This window comes from Fonsecaea pedrosoi, assembly GCF_000835455.1.
Source record: "Fonsecaea pedrosoi CBS 271.37 unplaced genomic scaffold supercont1.7, whole genome shotgun sequence".
Classification (NCBI taxonomy): domain Eukaryota; kingdom Fungi; phylum Ascomycota; class Eurotiomycetes; order Chaetothyriales; family Herpotrichiellaceae; genus Fonsecaea; species Fonsecaea pedrosoi.
Window position 1 is genome coordinate 1,752,272 of NW_013550609.1, and position 27,965 is coordinate 1,780,236.

The 27,965-nt window shown below is 52.8% G+C and overlaps 12 protein-coding genes across 12 annotated transcripts; 8 read left to right on the forward strand and 4 right to left on the reverse strand.

Annotated features, from left to right (window-relative positions):
- Positions 1–705: 705 nt before the first annotated feature.
- Positions 706–3,198, forward strand: Z517_10699 (uncharacterized protein; the record flags this gene model as incomplete). The annotated part of the gene is made up of 1 exon (XM_013424308.1): positions 706–3,198. The coding sequence occupies one exon, from the start codon at positions 706–708 to the stop codon at positions 3,196–3,198; it is 2,493 nt and encodes an 830-aa protein (XP_013279762.1).
- Positions 3,199–3,998: 800 nt separating this feature from the next.
- Z517_10700 (uncharacterized protein) lies at positions 3,999–5,063 on the forward strand (the record flags this gene model as incomplete). Its single annotated transcript, XM_013424309.1, has 3 exons — positions 3,999–4,221; positions 4,281–4,354; positions 4,422–5,063. 3 exons carry the CDS (start codon positions 3,999–4,001, stop codon positions 5,061–5,063), a joined length of 939 nt encoding a protein of 312 aa, XP_013279763.1.
- Positions 5,064–6,265: 1,202 nt separating this feature from the next.
- Positions 6,266–6,823, reverse strand: Z517_10701 (uncharacterized protein; the record flags this gene model as incomplete). Its single annotated transcript, XM_013424310.1, has 2 exons — positions 6,266–6,721; positions 6,803–6,823. 2 exons carry the CDS (start codon positions 6,821–6,823, stop codon positions 6,266–6,268), a joined length of 477 nt encoding a protein of 158 aa, XP_013279764.1.
- A 1,072-nt stretch (positions 6,824–7,895) lies between these two features.
- On the forward strand, positions 7,896–9,681 carry Z517_10702 (uncharacterized protein; the record flags this gene model as incomplete). The annotated part of the gene is made up of 2 exons (XM_013424311.1): positions 7,896–7,962; positions 8,033–9,681. 2 exons carry the CDS (start codon positions 7,896–7,898, stop codon positions 9,679–9,681), a joined length of 1,716 nt encoding a protein of 571 aa, XP_013279765.1.
- Positions 9,682–10,326: 645 nt separating this feature from the next.
- Positions 10,327–11,022, forward strand: Z517_10703 (ribosomal protein L17; the record flags this gene model as incomplete). Its single annotated transcript, XM_013424312.1, has 1 exon — positions 10,327–11,022. The coding sequence occupies one exon, from the start codon at positions 10,327–10,329 to the stop codon at positions 11,020–11,022; it is 696 nt and encodes a 231-aa protein (XP_013279766.1).
- A 323-nt stretch (positions 11,023–11,345) lies between these two features.
- Z517_10704 (uncharacterized protein) lies at positions 11,346–12,813 on the reverse strand (the record flags this gene model as incomplete). Its single annotated transcript, XM_013424313.1, has 2 exons — positions 11,346–12,663; positions 12,716–12,813. The coding sequence occupies 2 exons, from the start codon at positions 12,811–12,813 to the stop codon at positions 11,346–11,348; spliced, it is 1,416 nt and encodes a 471-aa protein (XP_013279767.1).
- A 734-nt stretch (positions 12,814–13,547) lies between these two features.
- Z517_10705 (uncharacterized protein) lies at positions 13,548–15,165 on the forward strand (the record flags this gene model as incomplete). The annotated part of the gene is made up of 2 exons (XM_013424314.1): positions 13,548–14,943; positions 15,008–15,165. The coding sequence occupies 2 exons, from the start codon at positions 13,548–13,550 to the stop codon at positions 15,163–15,165; spliced, it is 1,554 nt and encodes a 517-aa protein (XP_013279768.1).
- An 830-nt stretch (positions 15,166–15,995) lies between these two features.
- On the forward strand, positions 15,996–17,744 carry Z517_10706 (uncharacterized protein; the record flags this gene model as incomplete). The annotated part of the gene is made up of 1 exon (XM_013424315.1): positions 15,996–17,744. One exon carries the CDS (start codon positions 15,996–15,998, stop codon positions 17,742–17,744), a length of 1,749 nt encoding a protein of 582 aa, XP_013279769.1.
- A 1,120-nt stretch (positions 17,745–18,864) lies between these two features.
- Positions 18,865–21,438, reverse strand: Z517_10707 (uncharacterized protein; the record flags this gene model as incomplete). The annotated part of the gene is made up of 4 exons (XM_013424316.1): positions 18,865–20,305; positions 20,360–20,500; positions 20,551–21,329; positions 21,388–21,438. The coding sequence occupies 4 exons, from the start codon at positions 21,436–21,438 to the stop codon at positions 18,865–18,867; spliced, it is 2,412 nt and encodes an 803-aa protein (XP_013279770.1).
- Positions 21,439–23,503: 2,065 nt separating this feature from the next.
- Z517_10708 (uncharacterized protein) lies at positions 23,504–23,725 on the forward strand (the record flags this gene model as incomplete). The annotated part of the gene is made up of 1 exon (XM_013424317.1): positions 23,504–23,725. The coding sequence occupies one exon, from the start codon at positions 23,504–23,506 to the stop codon at positions 23,723–23,725; it is 222 nt and encodes a 73-aa protein (XP_013279771.1).
- Positions 23,726–24,411: 686 nt separating this feature from the next.
- Z517_10709 (uncharacterized protein) lies at positions 24,412–25,062 on the reverse strand (the record flags this gene model as incomplete). Its single annotated transcript, XM_013424318.1, has 1 exon — positions 24,412–25,062. The coding sequence occupies one exon, from the start codon at positions 25,060–25,062 to the stop codon at positions 24,412–24,414; it is 651 nt and encodes a 216-aa protein (XP_013279772.1).
- Positions 25,063–25,846: 784 nt separating this feature from the next.
- Positions 25,847–27,808, forward strand: Z517_10710 (uncharacterized protein; the record flags this gene model as incomplete). Its single annotated transcript, XM_013424319.1, has 1 exon — positions 25,847–27,808. One exon carries the CDS (start codon positions 25,847–25,849, stop codon positions 27,806–27,808), a length of 1,962 nt encoding a protein of 653 aa, XP_013279773.1.
- Positions 27,809–27,965: the final 157 nt, after the last annotated feature.

Below are 27,965 nucleotides of genomic sequence, written 5' to 3' on the forward strand. Positions count from 1 at the left end.
TGTCATCATAATAATAATACTTTTAGGTGGCAGATAGGTGGGCAGCCCTGGCAGCCACCCAGAAGATCGCTCTCCGTATCGTTATCGTAGCTGCTCGGATGCTAAGTGCCCCGACCCTTTGAGCCCTGACATTTCACTATTGTCCAGCCTGTGCGTGTTTCCCCTCTGTGCTCGCACTTCCCGTGCATCGTCCTGCTTCCTCTTCTAAGCACCCTGCGTCAAAACAAGACCAAGGTACTTTAACTTGACCTTACTGCAGCGAACTTCGCCATCCCTGGGGAAAATTGGTCTGGTCTTCCTTGCCCTGCGATTTCACTACTGCACGGCATATCTTACCACGTGCATGCACTATGTCCCAGTTTATTTCATCTCACATGGTTGTTTTGCGAGGTCACTGATCACCCAACGACCTTGATTTACATCAGCTTCCTCACTCCACGACGTTGTTTGCCCATCATCCTCAGACTCGGCCTGGGTCTCTTTTACCTGGCCGAACGCTCCGCAACATCCGAATCGTATCCTAACCCTTCGGAAAGACCTGTACCGACCACTGCATTCGAAAACCAACGAAATCTTATTTCGACTCAAAAGCCGTTCGTGGTTGACGCCGGATCCGCAGGACACATCTAAAATGTGGCGATGACTGAACAGATTGGTGTTTCCCAGTAGCAGGAGGTTGCTTGTTGATCCAGAAATACGTCCACCATGGGCAATTCTCAGACAAAGGAAGCACGTGGCCACGGCTCCTCTGGCTCGCGGGTCAGTGGCAGGACGAGCCCGACTCCACGACAAGATGGACAACCAAACAACTTGGAGGTGCCCCTGGGGCCCGCGCACTCCCGACAACGAAGAGGCAGCCGACCCGACTTTTCCTTCCTCGGCATTGGTGGAAGCAGTGATCAGATTGCCAATTCACTTGAGCAGCGACGCGAGACTAAGGTGGAAAGAGAAGCTCGAAAGGCAGAAAAGGAGAGAGCAGCCAGACTCAAAGAGCGGGAGCGCAGTATGAAAGAAGAGCATGTTGATGGGGGATATCTGGTGACCCAAGGCGTCTACGTGGGTACGGAAGACTTCAACAAAGCAATCGTTAGACAGTTCATGGTAGGGCATTATGTCACGGCTACTCATGTGAAGGTAACTGACGCGGTACAGATCGAGCGACGGCTTGCTCCTTTCTGGAGAGGGCTGAACGATTACTCTGATTCGTGGGCAGAGCATCAACTCATGGCTGCCGCTCGCGGCATGCCTATTCCCCCAGCAGATGAAGTGCCTCCTGAGCTTGAATACCAGCTTGCGAAGAGGATCACTACAGACAGGACAAAAGAGTCTGCACTGAAAAGCCTTACGATTCCCATTGGAGGAAGATCACAGTCCTTTCAGTCAGATAGTTCCGCGCCGCTGTCACCACCTCCCAATTCTTTACCACTTCCCTCGCCCTCCTCGCCACTCCCGTCCGGCTCACCGGGGACCAGCACCTTTCGAACGCGTGCCAAAACGCTGGCGTCTCTAGCGACCTCGTCCCGGGGCAATTCTCAAGTAGATATGACTCCGCGAGAATTCCAGCTGCCGCCGGACCCTTTCGTCAATGGACAGCCAATCGAAGTCTACCTGTACAAGGACGCATCTGAATGCCCGATATGTTTTCTATACTACCCACCTTACCTCAACACCACTAGGTGTTGCGAGCAGCCTATCTGTTCGGAATGTTTTGTTCAGATCAAGCGGCCTGATCCTCATCCACCCGAACATGAACAACCGGATCCGAATGCGCCACCTGTATCAGACGCTGAGCGTGAGGCTCAGGCTGATGGTCTACTTGTCTCTGAGATTGCAACCTGTCCATATTGTAAAACCCCCGATTTCGGTATCACGTACACGCCACCTCCTTTCCGGAGAGGGCTTACCTATGGAACTGGGTCTCAACCCTATCAGGTCATGTCTGCCATGTCTTCTCAGACATCAATCTCTTCAGGCAACCTCTCTCCGGGTCCCGGTCGGAGACGAGGGACTTCTTTGTCTGCAAATGCCCCCGAAGTCATAACCACAGACAAGATACGCCCTGACTGGGCAACCAAGCTGGCGGCTGCTCGGGCTCATGCTGCGCGACGATCTGCAGCAGCTACGGCGTTACATACAGCCGCATATCTGATGAATGGGCAGGGAGCAGACTCACGTGCCTTCGCAGCATTCAGCCGCCGCGGAATGTTGAGACGGTCAACCCTAGAAGGGGGAGAGAATGGACCAAGTTCGAATTTGAGTGCACTTGCGATCCTGGCGGAGAGACATGCAGCGCGGCAACAGGAGGCGACCGGAGAATCCCGCGCAGGCTCCATGTTGCCACCACCACGCGGCAGCAGTTCCCGACGAAGTCGCATGGACGACCTGGAAGACATGATGATGATGGAGGCTATCCGCCTAAGCTTGGCCTCCGAAGAAGAACGCCGCAAGAAGGAGGAGAAAGAAGCGCGCAAAGAAGCGAAGAAGAAAGAAAAGGAGACAAAGAAGGCCGAGAAAGCGGCGCGGAAGAACAGTCTTTTCACCCTTAATTCCAACGGTAGTAACGGAGACGCATCTAGCAGCCAGATGGAAAGATCTCGAAGCAATCTCTCTCTCGGCCAAGACGATGACTCTACTGCCAGCAAGGGGAAGGGAGTAGAGCGGAGTGATACCCCTCCTGTGGATGGGGGAAAGGCGGAGGATGAGGCTCCGCGACCATCTTATATTCCAGCTCTGTCGCTGTCCGGGACCAGTCAAGAGTCCTTGGCGAGTTCCATTCCTATCCCGACCGCGGCCGAACCATTCCGACGATCTCATCTGCGGCAGATGTCAACTGCCTCGTCCACATCGTCTTCATTTGTCGAGCCAGGTCCTGCGGCCTCATTTCCGGGCTCCGGGACCCCTCCGCCAGGAAGTCTGGAGCCAATGTTCAATTTCAGAAGTCTAGCCGCCATGATTGGGGAAGATGAGAAAGACAATGATAGCGCTCATGTCGAAAATGCTCCCAGAGACCAGTCGCCAAAGTCTCGGGAGGACTCGCCAGAAAAGGCGCCCCAGAAGGTTGGGGAGAGCTGGGATCATGACGACTCAGACCTTCCTGCATCTTCGGATTCGTCCCCAAGGCGGGACAGCGATGCAGAACCGGTGGCGACAGACAGGAAGCTCGTTGATGAACCACCAACCAGAGTATCACATGTTTGAAGCGTGATGGTGTGTTGTTGGCAGGCACCCCACCGTAGATGGGGCGCAAATTACACCAGGCAAATGTGCTGAGTTCTCTTGCGATCGGTCATGTGCATTTGGCGGTAGCCTGAAGACAAATGGCAATGAAGGCGACTCGATGGCTCTCAGCAACGCGCACGGAATGATAGAATGTTAATTGGATTTTGGAGGTCATGTCACAAAGGTCGGTTGATGCTCGCGTCACCATCGACTCGTTCTCGGAAAATGGACAGTGAAAGGTATGCAGGGGGCAGTGGCAAAGCAATGATGGGGGTGGGATGAACTCCAATGAATCCATGTTCAAGATATAGACATTTGACAGATGTTCAAGTACGGTTCCCGTGCTCATTACACAGACTACAATTTTCCCTTTTTGGGGTTTGCAACTTCACAGTCTTGGAACAAGGGCGTTGAAGGTGCTCTGGCGGTGGATTGTGATTGGCCCAAGGCGACGCGACCTCATGGTTTCAACTTGCGCAAGGAGGATCCGAGACCTTCTTCGTTGGCCCTTTGGTCAAGAGTCGAGACCACTCATTCCTGCCCACGTCCTGCGCTGTCTGTTCCGTGCTCGCCCTGTTCATAGAGGAGAGGTCATTGCAGACTCCCCTAGCTTCTAAGTTCGCCCTACAAAACTAAATTCACCCATTGACCGCATCAAACCGGCTGCTTGTCCTGCTTCTGATGGGCGACCTGTAAAACTGATTGGGAGAAGACATTCTGTTCTCTCCGACACCCATCTTGACAGTCACTGCAGTGCTATCCTCTCATCTGAATCGAAGATGCCCGACCTCAACTCGTTCTCCAGATCACCACGGGGTGGTTCGAATTCACAGGCTTCGGGGACGAGTTCTGCCGCAACGCAACAACCATCCGTGCCTGCGTCAAGGAGAACTTCGACACAAATGCTGCCTCCGCCGCTGCCTCAGAACAGCAGCCTTCCCAGCTCACCCAGGCCAGCGCAGGTGGCTATGATGGACAATACAGGTGTCGGTTTGGGCCCAGGTCAGGAGAATCACCTTTCCCTCGACCAAACAACGGTGGTTGACTGAGAATGGAATTAGGTCCGATTCGACATCCCAGACCTCTCACGGCGGCCGAGTTACACCTGGAACTTGAAAAAGAACAAGAGAGCATTGTAAGCACTTGCCACTGGCGGAGAGAATGGCCTACAAGAGAAGGCACTGACAATAGACGGCTATCAGGTCAATCGACTAACTCGAGAACTGTCTGCGTTACGAGCCCAAACAGCCTCTGTTGCCTCTACCACCTCGTCCACCTCCGAGCAGCTGTTTGCCAATGACCCGTACAATACAACTACAACGGGAACCACAATCATCCCCACGAACACCCGACGTCACCGTTCCTCATCGAACCTCTCTACTCGTTCGGCTCGTTCAATCCGTGAGAGTCTCTCCAATGCTGCCAACACCAGCGTCTCTGGCGTGGCAGCCCCACGAGACCAAAGCGTCCAGGCCAGCGCACGGCCCAGCATGGAAATGAGCAGGCCAGATATGAGTCGACAGAACTCGACCTCTGCGACGGGGTTTCGATCTAGTTCCATTACTTCTTCCCCACATTTGACCCAGGGAGGATACGCATATCCGCACCGCAGCTCTGTGTCGTCGACAATTGACGGCTCGTCTGGAGTTTCCCATGCCGCAATGACGCGCTCTCCAAGCTCCAATGCAGCTATTGCGCAAGCCAGGTACGAAGAGGCGGCATTACAGCGAGCGGAACTTGAGGCCGTGAAGCGCGAGAACGAGGCATTAAGAGCACGGGTCAAGGAGCTGGAGAAGAGTTTGCAAAAGGCCAATGAGCAGACGCAGTCAACGAATACGGCCTGAGTGCTCGCTCTTGCTCTCCGTTTCTAGAGGGACAACAGGCAGAGGGACGGACGTCGACAATAGACTCTTTGGAGTTTGAGATGTGAGCGAACAGGCGAAGACAACCACATGACGAATCAAACGATGACAACGAATGAGCAACTTGAGATGACAATTTTGCTCGCCGTATAAGGATCAGGTTGCGGCGAGGAATACTTCTTAAAGGGAACGATCGAGGGACTTTAACCACAGCATGCATGGTGTTACAGGCGTTTGTTTTTCTGTATGAGCCCATTGCTTCCTAGGGGCTGAAGGTCCGGAATGGAGATGCCGTGCTTTTGCGACACCACGGCATGCCATGGAATTGACCTCGACACACAAATCGGAGCGAGAACCATGGGCTCTTGCTCGATAAGAAAGGAATCGAAAAGGAAAACAATATTTCCATTTGTTGTGATAGAATACTTGAAACCCCTTGGAACATGTCTTGTTTCTGTGCCACCGAGCCACTTTGTTCTTGTGCAAGCTTGATTTATTCTTCATCGTCTTGTTTCTTGCCTTGCTCATATCCCAAAGGTGCAACTATGGGTATACCTTTGTGTGCAGGGCACATGCTATTATCAAGGTCACATCAATATGAGGTGCAGGAAACTTGCAAAGGGTTGTGAAATTCATCCAGAAGAAGCCTGGGTCCACACAACTGCAACGCTTCACCATGCCCTTGCCCCTTGCCCCTTCTCTGCGAGAGCTGGTTAATCGACTCCTTGTTATGTTGGGTGGACATCGCAAATCGAAAGTCGAAAGGTACCACAGACAGAGATGCAGATTCAAAGCAGCGTGTTCTTCGACCTCGTTTTGCATTGGTGAACCACGAACCACATGAAACGGACAAGAAGACTGGAGTGGAGTGGCTTTATTGCTCAATCCTAGTCGAGAGACTCGATGTATTTCTGGCAGTGAGAGGTCAAGCCATCGTTGAAGACGAGACGATGGAGTTGAGCTCTATTCGAAAAGCTCGGTGGCGGGGGAAGTATATTCTCGGTAGCTGCTCGGTTGCTCTGTGTGCGAAGGACTGTTGACTTTGGTGGTTGTGGTTCACAAAGACCACGACAACGGGGTTTGGAGGGGGGCGGAGACGAGGTATCGTTCGTTCATTCATACTTCCGGGACGGAGGAATGAGTGTGGCTGCCATTCGACAAAATGTGTTTTGTTGTAAAGGATTTCATTTCAGCTCCAACAACCGTGTCGGCTCTTTGGTCGTCTTCTCGTCGAACTTCTGCTTGCCAGCACCCACCACCTCGTCGACCTTTTCCTTTCCCACGTCCACCACCTCCTTGACCTTGTCTTGCACCTCCTTGCCCGTCTGCGACTGCCTCACTCTCGCCCACACATTGCCCACTTTCTCCTCGACCCCTTCCCGCACGAGCGACCAGTCCGTCTCCTCGACGTTCTTGACCAGCTTCTCCACCTCCCGGTTCCACCGGTCCTTGAGCTCTTCTATCAATCCAGCCCGCCGGACTTCGTACGCGGGCGGATCGGGCAGCGGGGGGGCGGGCTCCACCACCGAGTTCAGCAGTGTGGCTTGTTGGGACAGGAGCGTGCGTTGGACATTGCGGTTCGCGCGGTGGACGTAGAGCGAGAAGTAGAGGAGAGAGTACGTCAGTGTAGCGCCGCCCAGCTGGTTTCACCCAAAAAAATATCACTGGTCAGTACGAAGAGGCCTGAATCTGGAGAAAGGTAGAGGCAGGGAGGTGCTCACAAAGCCTGTCGTGAAGCCCATCTTGGGGGGCCGCTTAGGAGAAGTTCAAAACTGCTATCCGAGTAGAGGTAATGGAGTGAGAAAAATGTTCTGATGTTGCTTGTTGTAGAGCTTGCGGAGTAGGTCGAGTCGGTAAGATCTTGTCACAAGCGAGGCTGCCGAGAGGCGCGGATGTAGAAAAGCAAGGTCAAAGGTAGCCTTTTTGTTCTATTGTGGGATTTCGAGGAGGGGGATCGGGTGAGGTTTTTGTCTGTACCGAGTACTTGCAGCTCCAACTGGCATTGAGCTCTGATATCACAATGCAACTATGGTGTCTTTGCTCCACCGTACGGATTCAGGCTCGTACTGCACGGTACATCAAACATGGAGTGCACTTTCATATCTATGCGAACCATCATCCACCATTTCACGTCTTGATCCGGAGTAAGGAGACCTATCCAGTTCTCTATTAGTGTCAACAAAATCGCGGTTTAACTGCTTGTATACTCCCAATGTTGGCCACGAGTCACGCTGTTGCAATACGCATCAACGCCGGTCCAGCTCCTGTACCTCACTCAGCCTTACCAGCCACGAGGTTCAATTACGCTGTCACGCGTCAAAGGCTGCAAAGACTTTGACGAAGAAAGATTGTTCGTTCCGAGATACAACCTCAGTCGGTTGAGATCCCGCGAGGGTCCAAATTCAGACAGTGGCTAACGCAAAGCTTCGTAAGGCTTAGATGGGCTTTTGTACAGACTCGGATCTGGATCTGGATTCTGGAGATGATATCCGGCCTCGTTCCTTGACTCTCACGTTCGCTGCTCGGCCGTGGAGACACACTACTATGAGATCTGAAGCAAAATTCAACCTCTTTTCATCCTTCTCTTCTCCACACACTCTCGCACTCCTCGGCCCGCCACTGCTGGAGAACTCGGCTATAACATGCGATCCTCGGGGCAGATGCTCAGCCTTCCCCGCATCCAGCGATACAAAGTACTCGGTACTTTCAACCACGGCGCTACGATCGACTTGTACGAGGAATTCATTATGTATCTTGAATCACTCATTCACCAGCGCTAGCAAGAAATAGCGTCTGTCGCGCTGTGAGTGAAACATGGTGGTGTTCAAATCCAAGAGGCAGATCGACATCCCTCGCCTCGATATCCTGTCACTCTTGTATGGTAGGGCCGATCAATCACGCCTCTTCACTGTGCACCCGTGTTGGCCACGGGTCGTTAATTTGTTCTATAGAATCAGACTGGTGTTTAGCCCGTGAAGAGACCGAAATCCATGTGCAGGCTGCGAATCCATCGAACAGCATCACCAAGGCCGAGAGCCGCAAGTTGCTGAAACGGGTTGCCCATGTGCTTCGACAACGGTTCGGCATCGGCGCCTCGGGACCAGGTAAAGATGTTGTCCTGACGGTGCTCAGCGGGAGTCCTTTTGCGCCTGTCTTCTTCTACGGCATTGTCGCTGCTGGAGGTATCTTTTCCGGCGCTAGTACAGAATACCGAGTCGAAGAGTTGACGCGTCAAATTGAGGACGGAAAGGCCAGTTTGTTGGTGTGCTCGCCAGAATGCGAAGCGCAGGTCGTTCGAGCCGCCGAGGTCTGCGGCATCCCCAAGGACAGGATTTTGCTTCTGGATAGCACTATCCCACACCACTGGAAATTGATATCCGTGGCGGACCGATCAGACCTGCTTGGAACCAGTGGTCAGATGCTGGACTGGCAGCGCCTCACGGATCTGCCGACACTGGAGGATGTCACGATTTGCCTGTTATATTCGTCCGGGACCACCGGTCTACCAAAGGGTATTCGAATATCGCACTGGGGTCTTGTGGCGAACAATGTTTGCACAATGGACCCTGCGCGCCGGTATAAAGCGATCAGCGAAAAGGAGGGGCGAGAATTTACCTTCAACACTATAGCGCACCTACCCATGTCCAACATCGCCGGGATCAGTCTGTATTCGACCAATCCATTCTACATGGGCGGCACGGCTTGGTGGATGGAAAAGTACGATTTCGAAACCTTTCTCGAATACCACAGGCGCTATCGCCCCGCCTACCAGTTCACTGTGCCCCCGGTGTGGTTGCGAATCGCGAAAAGCGACAAGGTTACGGATCATTTCGACGCTCTGCAGGTCGCCGTGACGGGTGCGGCACCCATCGGACAAGATCTCGTCAAAGAGGTTCAGAAGAAGTTGGGTCGAGGTCGGGCTCACATGGCTCAAACGTGGGGGACAACTGAGACGACGGGTGTCATTGCTGCAACGGACTGGCTCGCATATTCCAAGGACGGGACGTGGAGTGTGGGCGAGCTCTGTCCCAACGTCACCCTCCGAGTTATCGATGAGGACGGCCGAGACGTGCCGGAGGGCCAGCCGGGTGAAATGCTCGTCGGAGGGCCCATACTCGCCCAGGCATACCACAACAGACCAGAGGCCACCAGGGAGTCGTTCCAACAGGGCTTCTACCACACTGGAGATATCGGGACGTACACCAACGGCCATGTCCGCATCGTCGACCGGAAGAAGGAACTCATCAAGTACAAAGGCTCCCAGGTCGCCCCGGCCGAGCTGGAGGCGCTCCTGATCTCTCATCCTCGCATCGCCGACGCGGCGGTCATCGGCCTCTGGGATGAAGCGCAACAGACAGAAGTGCCTCGCGCGTACGTGGTTCGCCGCCAATCCTCTGACGGCAACGGCCGAACCATAACGGCCCAGGAGGTGGCCGACTTTGTCAAGAACAGAGTCGCAGGTTACAAGCAATTGCGTGGAGGTGTCTTTTTTGTCGACGAGATCCCGAAGAGCGCATCAGGGAAGATTCTGAGAAAGGAGTTGCGGGCGAGAATAAAGCCACCACCGTCGTCGTCGTCGTCGATACAGGCTAAATTATAGATTGGGTAGACATATGGTAGATATACACAAGATGATGCTCTGTTAGCGACTCGAGCCTTTGAACATTTTACTTGAAAGTAGATGGAATACAAGTATACGAATGTGAATTCGGCTTGTGAGAAAGACCCCTGGACTTGCCAATGTACTACTGTAGAGTAACCGATAACGACACAAGAGGAGAGTTGACAGTCCAAAGAATTCGAATAGTTAAAGGGGTGAGGGGATTTACATTGGTAGAAGAAAGGACAAGGCTGAGTTTAGTGATCCGCCGTAGAAAAATCCAGGCTTCATTCTGCAAGGTACTGTCGATCATTCACTCTCACTCTCACAATCCCCTCGGAGCCTCGTTCACTATCCTTCCCCAATTGAAGTAAAAGGTCTTTTTTTTTTCGGTGACAAAAGAACTATTAGCCACGAAACACAAAAGGAGACGGCCGATCTGAAATTTCCGTCTTGTCAGCACCTGTAATGCTTCAATAAACCCCGCACGCAGCACTCACTTGGTTCTGAGGCAGACCCTTTCAGTCTCGCACGAACAAGTAACGACTTGATACCTCGTCGTTTCGTGAAGGGGGATCGATCCAACGACTCACCCTCCCTTCCTCCCTCCTTCCTCTTCTCTCCCACTCAGTCGTACCTATCAATATGTCCACGCTCAAATACCGCCACCTGGGCCGCGACTCTGCGCACCGACGGGCCCTCCTGCGCAACCTGGTGACGTCGCTGATCGCCAACGAATCCATCTCGACGAGCTGGCACAAGGCCAAAGAGGCGCAGCGGCTGGCGGAGAAGCTCATCACGCTGGGGAAAAAGAACACGGGCGCGGCGCGGGAGCGGGCCAAGACCATCTTCTTCGAGCCCGAGCGCGAGGGTCACATGGACAAGCTGTTCGGCGAGCTGCGCGAGCGCTACGCCGGCCGGCCGGGGGGCTACACGCGCGTGTTGAGGCAGGAGCCCATCCGCGAGGACCAGGCGGAGTCGGCGATCCTGTCGCTCGTCGACGGGCCGCGCGACATGCGCTTCAGCATGACGGCCAAGGCGCTCGTGCGGCAGCGCAGGGAGAATCTCGACCTATCCGAGATGATGGCGGCGAACATCCGCAAGGTGACCCGGTTTCGCATCGACGGGGAGAAGGCCCTCGAGGAAGAAGTCGACCGTCTAGAGAAGGACCAGGAGGAGCAGCGGCAAAAGGAGCAGAAGGAATTCGAGGAGGACGGCACCATGTACGAGTGGGCGAGGGGCGAGAAGGACCGCCCCAGCGAGATCAAGAGCAAGGAGAAAAAGGGTCCCGGACGGTTGCGGAGGCAGAGGGTCGGCGAAGACAAAGCCGTCCCTTCATAGAGAGCTCTCTATCAACTCTATGCATGTGAAAAAGGAACTTGTCTGAAAAGTGTATTATCATCAATGTGTCAGGGGCTTCAGGGGTTCGATAGACGGCCGTCATGCAATGCTCCATCTTTGCATTTTGTATAGCATAGGTATGGTGCTGGAGACCCAAAAGCGCAGCAGACGCTACAAACAATCTAAAAACCCACCAAAGCCATAATATGTCCCAGGGGGGTATCAAGTTCTTTTCCATCCTAACATTTTACTCTTGACGTCTGACAGGAAAGCCTCTGGTAACCAAGTTCAACAGAGAACGCGTGTTGGCCCAGAAAACTTCCTCACAGCTGTAAGTCCTCATCTCGGTACTGTTCCCTCACGACCCTGTAGAGATAACCCGTGCTCACGACGGCAGGGACTTCATTCGTCACGAACAAGTCGACGTCTCCTGCCTCGACAAAGTCATACAGCGGATTTCTCGCTCCTTCTGCTAGTCCGTGGCGCAACTCACCCGCTTGAAATGGTACCACCTTTCCGGCCTCACCGTACTCGATCAAGTTGAATGGGTCGTATGGGTATGCTGGAGAGAGCTTGTATGTCGCTGCCAAAACGATGACAGGAATGCGGTGGAATTTTGCCGCTTTGATGACAGCCTTGCCTCCTGCTGCGACAACTATGGATCCGTTCGTCAAAACGGCGTGGGCATCTAGTATGACCTTGCTTGCGCGAGGCATAACTGCGAAGATTGCCGAGTCAGGAATCATCACGACCGTGATGCCGGCTGAAGTCAACGTCTTGGAAAAGGAGTCGTTGGGAAGGTTGTCGTCATCCTCTGTGACAGCTTCTTGGTTCCCACTAAGTAAGGCGTGCGTCTTCAGGTGGTTGTTAGGATATGCTTCAGCGTGAACAACCGTGAACTTTCGCTTCGAGGCGGCTCGAAGAAGGAACCGCTGAACAGTCAAGGAAGAGGAGTATGTGAAAATGGTCTCTTGTGGGTGAATCTGGTCGAGTGCGGCAGTGGCAATTTCATCGTCCGCGGCATTGATTTCGTCAATGATCTCTTTGATCCCTTTGATCACTTCGGGTCGAATATTCGATTGGAATATACCTGAAGCATGCATCTGTGGGGTAGCCTGGCCGCTGCGGCTTAATGGCGAGTCATTTGGTCCTCCTAGCATCCGCATTGTCGGATGCGCATTGATGCTAAACATAGAGGTCACAGGACGAGCAGTTTCTGGGACACCAGTGCGCGAGCTGAGTAACGGGGGACGGGGACTCGAAGTGCCTATCTGAGGCGAAGGGCTGGAAGAATCGCCGTTAACGATCGCATGAGGGAGGTATCTTGATTGTGCAGGTTCAGATGTCGCCGGAGACTCGATCTCTGTATCACCGCCAACTGAGCTAAACTCATCCCCTCCTTTTGTGCCTGCGGCGTCGTCTTCATCTTCTTCTCGTATTATTCCCAAGACTCTTCGAACGATGTTGCCAACAGCGGGTTCGTGGGGAGCAGCTTCGATGAGCTTTTTGCCCACCTCTGTGACTCTTTGGATCAACTTGACTGAATCGGCTTGTTTGGTCACCTCAACGGTGCGGAGTAACAGAAGTGTTGTGACCACAGCGCAACGTTTGGAGCCTCTTATTTGTCGTCGTTTAAGCAATCTTTACACACATTAACGCAGCCCATGCTGGAAGTAACTCGGGCAGAACTCACGAGGCCAAATATGTTGTCGAAGTGTCGAGCGGCTCCGTGGACAAGACCTTTTGAAAACTGGCAAACCCGGGCGTCAGAGACGCTGTGGCGGGCGCCATGTTGCAGACTCCCTAACCAGAATAGAAAGCCGTGAGGTGTGGATGCTGAACTGCCGTGAAGTGTGTTCGTCCTTCAAGTGGTGCTTGGGGTATGTGCCGCCCAAGGTTGTAGAGTTGCCAGCGAGAGCGACACCTGGTTCTGGACTTCAAGTAGAAGAAGGGCAGTGCAATGAGTATCTTGTAGAAATCTGCCCTCGTAATTCTCCCGATATATGTGTTGTGCGTTGGACCGGACCAATTTTTTTGGTGGTGGTGAGGAATGACTCGCATCGCATGCCACGATTTGGAGACGTTGCAAGGGAAATGGCCCGCGTGTGTCTTCCGCTCCATGTCGCTCCCACTCCCGAACTCCCACTTCCCTCTCCCACCCGACTTGTTTCGTGACTGGCTTCTTGATCGGATCAGCTGCGCCAGCCACCACCCCTTCGTCAATAGGAGGTTCTCTTGTCTTAAGCTTGATGACATTGTCTCTATCATCTTCTTTGTCTCTGCAAACGTCTTGGGCAAAGTGAAAGGAACTCCCTCCACTACATTGAGCTGGACTATATGAGCATATCGTGTCCACCTCACACGATCCACCAAGTCTCCCCGATTTCTATCCCGCTGCTCGCATACTCCCGTACTATCGCATAGGATCGTCATGCGATCACGATAGCCACAGAAGAGGACACTGCTTCCCGGAAGTCGATTCGTCGACCGCTACAAAGTGTCCGCGCCTACGTCTCTGCTGGGAGATGAACTCGCTCAACCTCATCTCCTCCCGAGTGATCGGACAGTCTCAATCATCCTCTCGCCCTCGGTCCCGGTCTCAAGGTGGGGAACTTTTCAAGAAGGAGTTCAGTGTTGAGGAGTTTAGAGGAAGATCATATAGCGGAGAGCTTACAGCCGAGTTGAAGAATGAGCCAGACACGGGTTTCCCAGACAAGCTCCCTGGTGAAGCAACTGCCGAGAACGACGAGCCAGCCATAAAATCGGAGGAGGAGAAGCAGCCTTTACTGCACGCGGATGAGAAGGAAGATGAAGCCTCGACTCCGGAAGGTTGGCGCCTGCTGGTCAAGCAGCTCACAGACGCGATAACCACCATTCTGGCTGCAATTGGCGCCCCAGTGGTGTACCTTGCGCAGTGCTTTAGAGACCAGGACGGGAGGTTCGGCCTTGTTCCAGGATGGCCGCGAAGGGAGAGAGCCCTCAATGCCAGCACTGCTCGTGCGATGGGGTTCTCTAATCCTGCCCAGGACGGCAGTTGGCCCAACGAGAAACCATCTCATCGCGCGCTCCAAGAGACGAAGCTGCGCCACTCCTATTCAAGCGACTCGTTAGATACCACAACCTCGGATTCGGATGCGGAACATCGCAAGGCGGAGCGTGCTCAGCTACGCTCCAAGCCGAAGCGCGAAAAGGCAGTGCGGGAGGACTCGGAAACCCGACGGTCCTCCATCAGGATCAAAGAGCAAAATGATCTTGCTCTCAAAAGGAGAAAGCAAAAGAAATCTGCCAGCCCCCTGGCCGATTCCACTCCATTGACGGTCGACAATATCAAGTCCCCGCGATCGCCTTCCCCGTCCCTTAGGATGACCAGATATCCCCATGCGCCGCAACCACCTCGACCCCTGGTCCCCCGGAGGCAACCTTCCTATGCCAACCTCATCCCCAGATCTCCAACCCGGCATGGTCCACCGCTACAACAGAAAACCCTGATCCTGGATCTTGACGAGACCCTGATTCATTCTCTGGCGAAAGGAGGCCGGATGTCGTCGGGGCATATGGTAGAGGTCAAGTTGAACGCCCCTGTGGCCCTGGCACCTCCTCAACCTGGTCAAGCAACCCCTGTGATAGGACCGCAACATCCTATCCTCTATTATGTTCACAAGCGACCCCACTGTGACGAGTTCCTGCGTAAGGTCGCCAAGTGGTATAAACTTGTGGTGTTTACGGCGTCAGTGCAAGAGTACGCTGATCCCGTCATTGACTGGTTGGAACAGGAGCGAAAGTACTTTGTGGGCAGATACTACCGGCAACATTGTACATTTCGCAATGGGGCGTACATCAAAGACCTCAGCAGCATTGAACCCGATCTGAGCAAGGTTATTATTCTGGACAACAGTCCCGTCAGTTACATTTTCCACGAAGGTAAGCCCCTCTGAGAGGAAGCATATAATGGTTGAGCCGGATACTAAGACGATGTTCGTGACAGACAACGCGATCCCGATCGAAGGATGGATCAATGACCCGACCGACAACGATTTGCTTCATTTGATACCCATGTTAGAGGCACTGCAGTATGTGACGGATGTGCGGGCGCTGTTGGCGCTAAGGAGGGGAGAGGCAGAGGCCAGCGCATCGGCCTCATAGATGCTGGACAAGCAGAGGTCCTTCGCATACACGATACGGAATGAAAAAATGCAAATGAAAGCCTAAGCTGTGCTGTGCTGTGCCCTGACCTCTTGTCCGTAGTTGTCCAGGTTCTCCTCTTTTGATGTATGTCCCTCTGCGTCTCTTGTCTCTATTTCACCATTCCCAATGTCTATGGCATGACTGCCTCGATGCTCGTGATTTCCGAATCTTCCGTGGGGCGTATTGTTAGTCGTTACTAGGTATGGAGAAATGGTGCTCGGTACAAGAATACCGGGTATCCGCCCGTCGACCCGCTGACCCTTATCCTGCGGTGTAATATGTCATCCAATCACGGGTGGGTTGGTACCTGTTGTATGACACGGATCTGTGGTGTTGCAGGGCGTCTGGAGGGGAACGGGCTGCAAGCTACGCATGATTGGAGTGAGAATCTGTGGAATTGTTGACTGAGAAAGAGATGGATGCAGTAGTGATGCTCGTCCCCGCCAAGTCACTCGACATTCTTCCTTATTCCTCATCATCCCGCCCTAGTTTTGGCCTATTTCTTGTGGCTACCCACCTCCCGCGATCACATCTTCACTATGTGTGCTTTTCTATCTGTTATAATTTTCTCTGGACATCTCTGAAGACCAGAGTACATCCATTCCCTTGTCATAAGCAGCTTGTTATTGCCATCTGTCATTAAAACATTGAATCTCAGTCAGCAATATACTTCTTCCGCCAGCGCCGCAGCCTGCTCTTGTCTCCCCTTTTGAGTCAAAACTGTTTCCCATTTCTTTTGCGAGACTGCACCTGTACCCTGGAGTCATTGGGATGGCGTATATTCGACCATGTCCTTGAACAGTCCGTCTATCCACGATGGATACAATCCAGCGTCACCTTCTTCCAGCGACACCACTGTCGTAGCCTCTCCTTCGTCGTCCAAGTCGATTCCTCCTCTACAAGCCCCTGTGACGGGCTCTAGATCCTCTTACCTTGACATCCCATCCTTTCGGCCTTCGCTTGACAGCATATATTCAGAGCTCTCGGAGCTCTCATTCCACTCCAATGAACTGCAGGCCGTCCACCCTCTCGTCCGCAGTATATCTCAAGATGGGGCCCTCTCCACGTCGGCCGAACCTCCTCCTCCACAGTCCCGGTTCAGAGCAGCCTGGGAGTCCTTCTACATTACCAACTATGGTGCCATGTTGGTCCTTGCATCCCAAGCATTCGGTGTCGGCATGAACATCAGCACTCGACTCCTGGAGACGCCAGGCTCACATGGCGAACCAATGCATCCGTTCCAGATCCTTTTCGCTCGACAGTCCATCACCGCCCTCATCTGCACCACGTACGGTATCTACTTCAAGACAACTCCATATTTTCCCTTTGGGCCGCGTGGTGTTCGCTGGCTACTTGTCTTACGGGGCATTGCTGGGTTCTTCGGAGTATTTGGATTATACTTTAGCCTGTTATACTTGCCGCTGAGCGAGGCAACGGTGCTGGGCTTTTTATCGCCGATCCTTACCTGCTACCTCTGCAGTTTCATCATGCCTGGGGAAGTCTTCAGCGCGCAGCAGCAGATTGCCGGCTTCGTCAGCCTTATTGGTGTCTTGTTCATTGCCCGACCAGCCTCTCTCCTCTCTTTGACCTCGACCTCGGCCCAACCGTCCGACGCCATGGTAAGTCCTCCAGCCAACTCTACTGTGACTGCTGAGACTGCTCAACACATCACTGCCGAACAACATCTCGCAGCAGTGGGCATTGCAATGATCGGCGTGGTTGGTGGCACCGGTGCACTCACCGCGATACGTGTAATTGGTACCAGGGCTCACGCCTTCATCAGTATCAATTACTTCAGCGTGTGGTGTAGTATTGTCTCGCTGACATGCCTCGTCATCTTCCCTGACGTCAAGTTCCGGCTACCGGGCAACCTCACCGAGTGGAGTCTGCTCGCCAGCCTGGGTCTGTGCGGGTTTGTCATGCAGTTTCTTCTGACCGCCGGCCTAGCATATGGTGGGCCGTGTGAACCGTCCAGCCAGGGTGGGAACAAAACTCAACCTACACAGAAGATTAGGGATGTCGAGAGCGCCGGGATCCATCTGGAAAATCCCAGCGGTAGCGGGAACGGTAAAAACTATTCGTCCAAGCCAAGGCCGAAACCATCAGGGACTCGTGCAACAGCCATGTGCTACACGCAGATGCTCTTTGCGCTGGCAGGCGATAAATTGGTCTTTGGCATCACGCCGGATACAATGAGCTGGATTGGTAGCGTGTTGATTCTGGCGGGAGCAGTGTGGGTAGCTGCCGCCAGGGACTCGGCTTCTAAGGTGAAGTCGAATGACACTCGTGCCGGGGCTACGAGCACATCATCTGGATTGGAAGTGCTGCGAGAACACGCACGGGCTAAAGTGGGGGCTACTCATGAAGAAGCCATTGGGTTAATGAGTGGGCACCAGGACGGGGATGTGAGAGATGACGATTCTTATGATGATGACGACGATAACGACACCATTGACGCTGAACGACAGCATGAACACGGCAAGGCTCTTGAGAGCCTGGAAATGCATGAGATACGCCGGGACACGGCTACGAGCTGAAGGGGACCACAGTCCCCCACCTTGCGCGACTTATAAAGGCATTTGTTCCAGAACAAAAAGGGGCTCAGGGTTGGGGAGACACACAAGGACATGGATTTTGTTCCAAGGGGGAAATTCGACCGAAGGAGGACAGGGAAAAAAAGACCGAGAACCAGGGGACAGGATATCACAGTAGAAGGGAGGGGGGGACATTAGGGGAAATATCAGAGGGACAGGGCGTTTCTGGACTCATGTCGGCTGGAGTAATGATACCAGGACGTGGGACGCATGGTATTTGCGAGGTATATATCTACGAGGCACACACATATATATAGGTACCCACATGCTTGTACCTATCGACCTCCTATCTACCTTCCATCTATACTGAGGATATAGAGAGATAGATATACACACCGTTATGCAAGAGTCGCTCGCGTGACATGGGCATACGGCCTCGCGATCGTCAGGTACTATCTATCTATCTATCTATCCATCCACTTCACTTGCCAGACGTCGTCAGAATTCTGGGTCTCCGTCCGACAAGGGCCAACTGACGAATAACTAGACAGCACAAGACAAGACAGGACAACACGAACCAGGTTCCCTGTTGTTCGACTGCAGTCTTGTCTTATCCTCGTTCTCATCAGCCTGAACTCGGGCTTGCAATACTGCTTAGACTCTACTCATATCCACATGAACATAAAGAAAAAACAAAGGTGAAAGAAAGACGATGCAAACCAGAGCCATTTGGCCCTATCCTTAAACACTTATTTGGAGTGATGTTGCAAACCTAGACCTTTTTCGACTCCTTGATTTTGGTTCTCTTGGTCCTGGCCTTGTCTCCCAAGTTTGTTCCCCTTGTGCGTCTCAAAGAGAAACCTGATACATGCATGATTGAGCCGTGCCTCACCCAAGCGAGTCCGGTCCATCACATAAACATCCCCCCCGTCTTTGCATACCCGCATACCTGCATACCTGCATCTCCCCCCGATAGCCAGGGCAAGGAGACTAAATGTCGAGAGTTGAACACCATGCGCTTTTGCGCCCACCCCAACTTGAGCACATGTCCAATTCCTTGCCCATTCCCATATCTCATGCCGATGATCCCATGTTCTTTCCCGTGCCCGACAAACTATTGCTCCTATGCTGTCGCTCCCGTACCTGCTACACCAGTGCTTGGATTGGTAATACTGTCAACGTCATAGGGCGAGGGGACCTGCGATGGTGGAGGCTTCTTAGGCAGATGCGCAGGTGCCCCGTATTTCTGTTGGAGGGAATCCTCTTTAACTGGAGGTGGTTTGGGAGACGCTACATTACTGGAGAGTCCCTTGTCGAATGCGCGAGCCGGTGGTGGCGTTCCGGAAGCATCTGGAGCGAATGCTTTGGAGGCAGGAATGCTATTTGCCCGGCTCTGGCTTGACGAGGCTGACGAATTTTTCTTCCGTGCGCCATTATTGTTAATGTGTCCACTGCGTCCGCCATTGCGACTCGAGGAATTGCTGGGAACGAAGGAGCGAGTCTGCGGGTTGAAAAGTGATCGGGCGTAGGTGCTTGAATTGGAATATTGGCCATTGTATGCCTGATTGGCATTACCACTGAAGTTTTGCGCAGGGAGCTGTCCATAGCCGTAGTTGGCTGCGTTGCTCATAGCTGCATTAGTCTGATAAGAAGACCAACCGTTCAGGTCAGAGGTGGGCGGACCTTGGGGTTGAGGATAGGCAGTCGGGAATTGATTGTTCATCCAGTTCTGTGGCTGTTGCATACCCGTATGTGATGTTGTCATGAATTGGTGGTTCATTTGAGCCATCATGGGAGAAATACCCTGCTGATAGGTGGTGGGAGAGGCAGAGTAATTGAAGTATCCGTTCGAGGCAGGAGTCTGCATCGTCGACGACCATGATTCCGTGGAACTGAAAGACTGGCTGCTATTGTTTCCGTAGCCCATTGGAGCGCCGTTGTAGGACATGGAAGACTCGAAATTAGGATATGCTTGGGTGGGTGTAGAGCTGTAATTCATGTTTCCACCAAAGGCGCCATTGGGTGCTGGGTATGGTCCATTATAAGCCTGTTCCGGGTAATGCGGCTGATATTGCGGTTGCATATGTGACATATGCATTGGGGTGTAGCTGGGAATGAATGCCGATCGTGCTTCAAAACTGTCGTCTTTTGGGGTTTTGTGTTTGCGTGCCTTTCTCTTGCCACTAGATGAGCTCGACCGCGACATGCTCGCCGAATTCTCCCCGGTCGAAGCACTCTCACTGGTCACCGACTCCTGGAAATCGCCAAATATCCGATCTCGCGCAGCTTTGTATTGGGCCTCTCGCTCCTCCCTTGTGAGCTTTGACTTGTCTTTGTTCGGCGTTCCTTCTACCGGGGACAAGATACCCTCCTCGCTATTCGTTTCGAGACCTGCTTCCGAGGTGGCTTTGGATGGAGCCGACGAACTCGCAGGTGTACTGGCACCAGCTGAGCCCTGCCGTGGCCCCAACCCGACCCTGCGCATGATCTTAAAACCCGCAGCGGAAGGAGGTTGAGAAGGCCCTGCAGGGATGGACTGGGCCAACACATGTAGCGGTGTAGGCCTGCAAAAGAAATCAGTAAGAGGCCTTGTGAATGGAAAAACGTGGAGCACTCACATCGATACGTCAGGCGTCCGAAAGATACGGATAGATGTGCCATCCTCATTGATGTGATGGGCAAGCGAGTAATAGTCTGCAAGTTTATGTGCGAGAAGCCTGGCAAAGGAATTCTGTGGTGGTAGGTCGAGAAAATCATTTCTGTGCCATTGTTAGTCAATCACCTTGATAATGATACCATGCAGACATACCCGGGCATTGTAATAAAGGCTAGGAATTTCTCTTCCAGCTGGAGCAGAGGCAGGCGATCTTTTGGGGTAGCTAATGCATCCAGTAGCTTCTCATCAGGCGCAAGTGGGAGTGATGAAGCGCGTTCATGTATCTCGCGAGGCTGCTCCAACGATCCTTCTGAGCGAGGCTGTCGGTCGGCAGTCTCTGCCTGAATGATTGGAAGGGGGAGATCTCCAAATCGCGGAGGATTGGTTAAAGTTAACGTGTGGTATCGGCGAGCCGCGATGGTGACTCCAGAAATGTTCGGCCGCGATGTTCCACGTGTATTTGATGCTGACAAGTCTTCTCGGGTTGGTGCACTTGAGGTCTCTTCGTCCTCTGCGGCTCTTACACTAGCACTGTCATCCGGACGAATGCTCTCCTTCTCGTCCATTGCAAAGGTTGTAACGGAAGCCATGCTTTTGGTATCAAAACTCTGATGTTTGGTGGAAGAATTAGAGAGATGAGATTGATCATCTTCAAGAGATTCTCCGCTTTCCGCACTCTGAGGGCCGCCTGATACGAGGGTGGCATCTTCAACTAGAGAAAGCCCTTCAATTGCAGCTGCTGGATAGTCCAGCTGACTGAGCTCTTCTAGGATCTTCGGCTGTGAATCACTGGGCGTTCTCGGCGAAGTTGAGGATTTGAGAAGGCTGGTATGCACAGCTTTTGTATTAATATTCTCGACAGGACGACCCTTCTTCTCGTCAGAAGCATTAGGGTTTGGCGCAGGAAGGGCGGGGGCACGCATTGCAGCGACCTGGGAAACATCAGCAAGGCCCAAACAAAGTGACTTGTGCAGATCAAATCAAACATACCTTCGCAAATGATAGCTTTCCCGGAGGCGGCCCGACCTGAGAAGACGCCATGATGCCCAAAGAGATTCGTCACGTCGTATCCAACAGCGTCAAGTCAGGCTATCAAGCTGAGGATTGGTATTGAAAATGAATGTGAATTGTACGAGCCAGAGTCGACGCTTCAATTCTTCCTTCCGCTGTCTCACACAACGTCTTGCTCATCGAACGAGCCAACACAGCACGACCTAAAAGGCTCCATGGATTCGACAAGGTGGTCTTTTGAGTTGTCAACGTGCGTAGCAATATGATGAATGCCTTTGAGCGTATTGAGGCGGAGGCAGGACGGATGTGGTAGGATTCGGTGGGATGGTCTGGTGGGGATCTCTGCGATTGAAGCCTGAGATCGAAGGAGGCAGGGTCCGTGAGGTGTGAAAAGGCCGCCAAGATATAAAGGGACGAAATGCAATTCTGGTGAAGGCTCTCGCCCACCTTGAAGGGTTTACGGAGTTTTTTTGGGTTGTCGTTGTCGCGCGCTCACCAAGTGAAGCAATATCAGATCCTTGATAGGAAAATAAAAGCGTCGTGTAGGGGAGTTGGATCAATCCATTGTGTCTATGAACAATGGAGATCCACAAGCTTTGAAAATGTGGACAGCGACGACTGAAGTCAAGGCTGTAAAAAGCGTGACTTGTGGCAGTCTTGAGGCATCGAAAAGCGCAAGCAGGGCTGGCAGGCCATGAGGGAGAATGCCAAGGATTCCCCATGTCACTTTGTCACTTGTGGGCGGACAAAAGTTATTGCGGTACCAGGGGGTGCCACAGTCCACAGCGCCACTCAGCCACTAAGCCACTACACTACCGACACACGGGAGACTGGCACATCTCTCGCCAACACAGAACCACGGGGCCACGGCAATCCTTGGGTGAAGCATGGGGGAAAAAAGAGGTAGACCACATCGACAATAAGCCAACCAGCATCATCGCCGAATACTAAACCACCAAATCAGGCTTCGCCCACCTTCTTTCCTCCCAGCGTCCTTGTCAATCTGCCTGCCTGTTCCCCAGTTGGCTTGAAAAGGCGGCACCTGCTTGATTCAGATTGTTGGAACGCTACGTTTCGCATTTCGCATGCGCTCCGGTTTGGCGACTGGCCCTTCTGTTCAGGCTTATATGTTGCAGATTCGACATCGGCACAAGGCATCAGCATTTCCAATCTCTCTTTACATTCGATATACATTGGAGTCCTCTGCCTTCCCCGTCGCCACCTTTATATAACCTCTGACAAAGCAGGCATCTCACTCTCCCCGCCGCTAAGCCTGCGCCTTCACTACAACCCGTGAGACTGTTGGCGTCAATTTCTTCCCTTGGACGTCCCTAGGGAAGCCTTTTTCTTCAATGAATCGCTATCGTACACTTCCCGGCCTCGGGCCACAAAAGGCTACAGCCAGTACTGTATGCCAGAAATGCTTGAAGAAAGATATGTTTGCCGCTCCTCTGCCGTCTGATCATCATTTGAACTGACCAATTGTTCACGTCACTACAGTTATGAATGCAAATCAAGTGTACAGGAGCGGCCATATGCCTCCAGGCCATCAAGGACGCAGCAACTACTCAATCCCAAACTTGCGCCAAAGTTAGCGAGCGACACTCCGAACAATCTATTGAATAGGTGAAAACGCTTTCTCCGACTGTCGGAAACGTTGTCTTTCTAACATTCATCTAGCAAGGGAGTGGCCGACCAACAACTGGCCGAAGCCCAGGCCAGCCGAGCAAAACTAGTCCAGGAGCCAGAAGATCGGGGTCGATCACCAACCCCAGACTCCTCAGATTCTGTTTCGACAATATCGACAAACAAGTCGCATTCTCGTTCACGGTCTCAATCACGGGAACGCGGTGACGACTACTTCGCCGCTAGTCGTGCACGTCGAAACGACTCGAGGGCACCAACAAATGAAGTGCCCCAGAAAAGGAAACACCGCTCTATTTCCAGCTCCTTCTCTAGATCGCCTCGGTCTCCGAGGCGAGAGCCTGGCTCACATCGCAAAAGCCGACGCCATCGCACCGTCAGTCCCATTGATCGAGGTCGACCTAGTTCTATGCGTCGAGGTAGCCATCGCAGCCGGACTAGCAGTCCAAGCATGGACAAGAGCCAGATCACCAAGCAGAGACGGTCTCTCGAGCATGAAGACTATGATGCTCCAACATTCCGGGGTAATGCGTGTGACCGCGATGACACTTATGATCCGAGATTGCCTCAGCGAGACGTCAGGCGTGGCCGAGAGGAGCGAAGCCATATAAGAGAGCGGAGCCTGAGTCCGTACAGCAGGAGGTTAGCTCTGACGCAGGCGATGAATATGTGACAGGTCAGCGACGAGATTCGACTTCTGGAAATTGGTTGGATGCTCTACTTTCGGAAAGGAGGGACTTGGATTTGGTGGTGAAGTATTGTCAATTCCGGTTTGCAAGGCGTTGGCGGCTACATTGATGCATGAACTGGCTGATCTCCCTTGTCATACCCCTACGAGCAATGCACGTTTATCGTCACGGTGCGATTGGTCCTGTCGTGGTATGACTGTTTGATCAGATACTAGAATTCCATTGCTCATTATTACGCATTCGCTTATGCTGCTCGGTCGCCAGTCGTTCTCACCAATGGCTTCTGATGCAACTTGTCACAGGTCCTTCTGTTTCATGTGGCTTTCCGCCGTCTCTTCCATCTCCACGTGTTTCCATTTCCATAGAGCAGCACAGTCTAGCCAATGGTGCTGCTTGCTGCAAGACACAAATCAAGTTTTGCGACTGGTTGTGTTAAGACGCCTTTAACGCTTCGGTCTGATGCAGCGGTCGTTATGACGTGCGGAGCGTCGCTCAACTCTCGAGCCTCGGACGCTGGAGAATGCCGCGATAAATGTGATTCACCTCTTGCGAGATGCATGGCATCGGCTGTATTCGACCGTATAAACGATCGGCAACATGGACTGAATGATGTTGGATGGCTTTCGGTCACCGCTTGGGCCGAACGCCGTCGGGGCGCTCGTGCCGTCGATCATGAAATACCATCTTCTTCTTCGTCCTCCAGGGCAGCATCTCGCTCCTCTTCCTGCTCTCGTAGATGTATGCTCTCAACAAGAGTATTTCCTTCGATTCCAACCTCCTCTCCTTCGTCTCCTTTCTCTGCTGTGGGCTGCCTTTGAACGGCTTTCTTCTCCAGAGCCTGTTTCTTTGCATTCTCGATGCGTTCTCTCACCAGACGCGCAATAGCGTTTTGTGTGCGCACGTCCAGAATCTTCATCTTCTCCGCCAAGTCTCTTTTCAAGTCCCAATTTGGCTTCTTCGGCTGCAGCTTGAACAGGTCGATGCCCTTCTCTGCTTCCAGCTCATCTTTGGCAGCTTGCTCTGCAGTGGATGCGAGGATGCGATCGGCCTGCTCTTCGACGGTCTCGACGTCGCCACCAATTGGGACATTTTCGAATCCGAGTTTGGCGTTTTTCGTGGTTAGATCGTAATTTCGGCCCGACAGATACTGATCAGTTGTAGATTCAGACGCTTTCTCCTCGTGCCTTTCATCGCTGTCCTCTTGTAGGCTTGAAACGGTAGAGTGAGAGCCAGGTTGCTTGCGCTTCAGAGATGCGAGTTTCGCCAAGCGAGCTTTTCTGTCGATGGCAGCAGCATCTAGGCTGCTATGTGTGGTAGACATGACGGAGATGGGCCCGTCTATTCTGTCAGTCCTTTCATGAAAAGGACATCCCGTGTCTGAGGTAGGCCATTGTGGGTTGCTGCGAAGAGCAAAGGTAGCGACATCAAAGAAGTCCCAGCGCATTTCACTCGGGAAAATTTCCCTTTCAGGCTGCGCCCGCAAAGGAGTTCAGCCGCTCAGTTTTACATATCTTTTGTCAAAGTCCGCATTGACAATTGTCGTCCCATAAGTCCTGTAACGTCCATTACCCTCCCATTCAGTCCTAATTCAGCTGTTCGTGGGAGATCGAGCCAGATGACCGGAAAACTGAATGTTCCATAAGTCTACCACCACTCTACGAGGATGCTTGAACAATAATCCAGCAACCTTCAGCCGGGGTGCAACCCGATTGAAACCGCATTCTCTCGACTTCGTCAACCATGGCCTTACGAGATGGGCTTCGCTCCACCAAACCTCCGTCCTCGCTAAGGTGTCTGTTGAGGCACCGGATGGGTCGCCCTCTTTGTCCATCGAAAACATAGGAAAATTAGGCGATCCAGCGGAACCACATCAAGATCCGACAGAATCCATTCCCTCTTCAAGCAAGGTAACTCTTCCGCCTGCGGAGTCTAGAGTACAGTCTGTCTGTCCTCGACCACGCAAAGGTGGCCAACATAGTCAAGACTCGGCGAGACTCCAAGATGTTCAATCACTTTCGAATCGAATCTACGGCATCGCGAAGGCTCCGTCTCTTGTGTCGAACCATCCAGTTTCTCGCAAACTTCTTGGTCGTACGCCAACTCCTATGCATACAGCTGATGGGCTAGGCACAACATGGTCCTATCCAGCAGCCTCGAGATCTATCGCGTTAGAGTCCGAGGGCCTCGAATCTGGACTCCCCGAGCACGACACTGTCAAGTCACTAAGCGTGCAGGCTCGTGACAACCTTGAATGTCAGGAAGGTCGACAGAACCTGCCTGGAGACGACCGATTCAGTAGGCTGTGGGATAAGCCGTACAAGAAGTTGGTTTTCCCACAAGATGGCGATTACGCGAAGGTGCGTCAAGAGTTGGATGTGCATAAACAAGTCGCGAAAGCTTTTGTGGGCAATCGCAGTTTGGAGGAGCTTCGTGAAGCCTGGCTCAAGACCCCCCCTCGCAGCAGGAGCCGCCAGCTAGCGCACATTCTGCTCGGATGCCTGGCTGACGGTGCTCGGAGAACACTCCTCATGCTGTCCATCCTCCCGGTGGTTCCTCGCGACTGGAGAACTCGATGCGATTGTCTTTGCTACTTGGACATGGTCTATCGTGGGGAGATCGATTCCGACCATCATCTTCAAGAATTGTTTGCAGAGCAAATAGCTCTCGTCTCCCGTATCTGGACCTGGCCTAGGGTGACAATGCCGTTCCACTATCTCGTTCTCCTCTTACGGAACAACGACGCCGAGCAATCTGAAACCATCATAGACACCCTCTTCCAGAATTACTCCCCCGTGCCACCACGACTGATCTTAGTGATGGTGGATCATTTTACGAAGCTTGGTGACGCTGATCGAGCCATAGAACTCCTCTCATGCATCCCTCCAGATCAGAGGGAAGAGCACAAGGTGCGGATTCTCGACCGCTGTGCCAAGCTTATAACGATCGACACCATCGAAGAATCGAATACTGTGGGTAATTTCAAGGCTCTTCCGAAGTTGATCGAACTTGGTATGCCAATGGATGCGAAGGCGCATAACCTCATTATTGAGCGAGCAATTTCCTTGAACGTGCCCGACGTTGCTTGGGAAGTCTTCCGATTTATGGAAGCAAAGCATATCCACGTTGACGAACGAAGCCACCTTTTCTTGCTCAAAGATAGTTTTGAGCGGCAGAACCGGGAAAAGCTGGATGAAATTATGTCTGCCATCCACCAACGCGAAGATCTTTACAAGTACCCATACTTGGTAACCTACATGATGCATATCGTGAGGGTTGTTTGCACAATCGACCGCAAATTACCCGCAGGGATATCGGTATCACATCTACTCGCGATCTACGACAGAGCCTACGACCGGACACCACTTGTCAAGCTTGGTATTGTGAACCCTCTCCCAGTCGACGAGTCTGCCCCCAAGAAGCTCGATGAACCTCCGCCTGTGGTCCTCGGATTTACCATCTGGGCCTACGTTCTCTGCCAACGAGACGAGCGACTTGTCTCAGCATTATGGTATTGGATCATCCACATGATCAAACAGCGGGACCCGAGTATTCTCGAGTGCGCGAAACATGATATCATGTACAATGGATTCATCCACTTCTATGCCCGCAGCCGATTCTTCCTGAGAAAAGCGGTGGACGTGGTGGAAGCCATGATAGAACGCAATTTGTGTGCACCAAGCGAGCGAACGTGGAGCGAAGTCCTATGCGGCTTCTTGCAACACGGTGAAGAGGAGGCTGCAGAGAAAATTTGGCGGATGATGCTGGCTCGTGACGTCCGGCCGACCGAGGAGGGTTATGCATTTCTCCTAGGGAAGTACGATGAGAGTCAGCTTGCCAAGCTGGTCAGATATGTCTTGGACGAAAGACGAATTCCTGATGGGCTCGACATGGCTCTCAAGTGGCAAGAAGATGTTGATCCCACTTCCCAAGCCGCAGAAGGGGAAGCTCTCGACACTCATCGAACAATCTTGGGCACCGAGCGAGTTGTTGAGGGAGACGGGATTTTTAAGGGCTATGGATTCAGGGACGCTATTGGAGAGTCTACACTCGACGGCGGCAACATGTAACAATAATATCTTCTCAAGCACCACCTGTGCTTTGTGGCTGAAGCCCAGTTGTACCGAGTACGAGTCCCTCTGGAGCCTCCCCTCCCTCGTAAGCCCTGGACAAGGCTGTCCAGGTATAAAAATGGGCCCAAGCAAATTCCACGCCTAGAATTTGCCA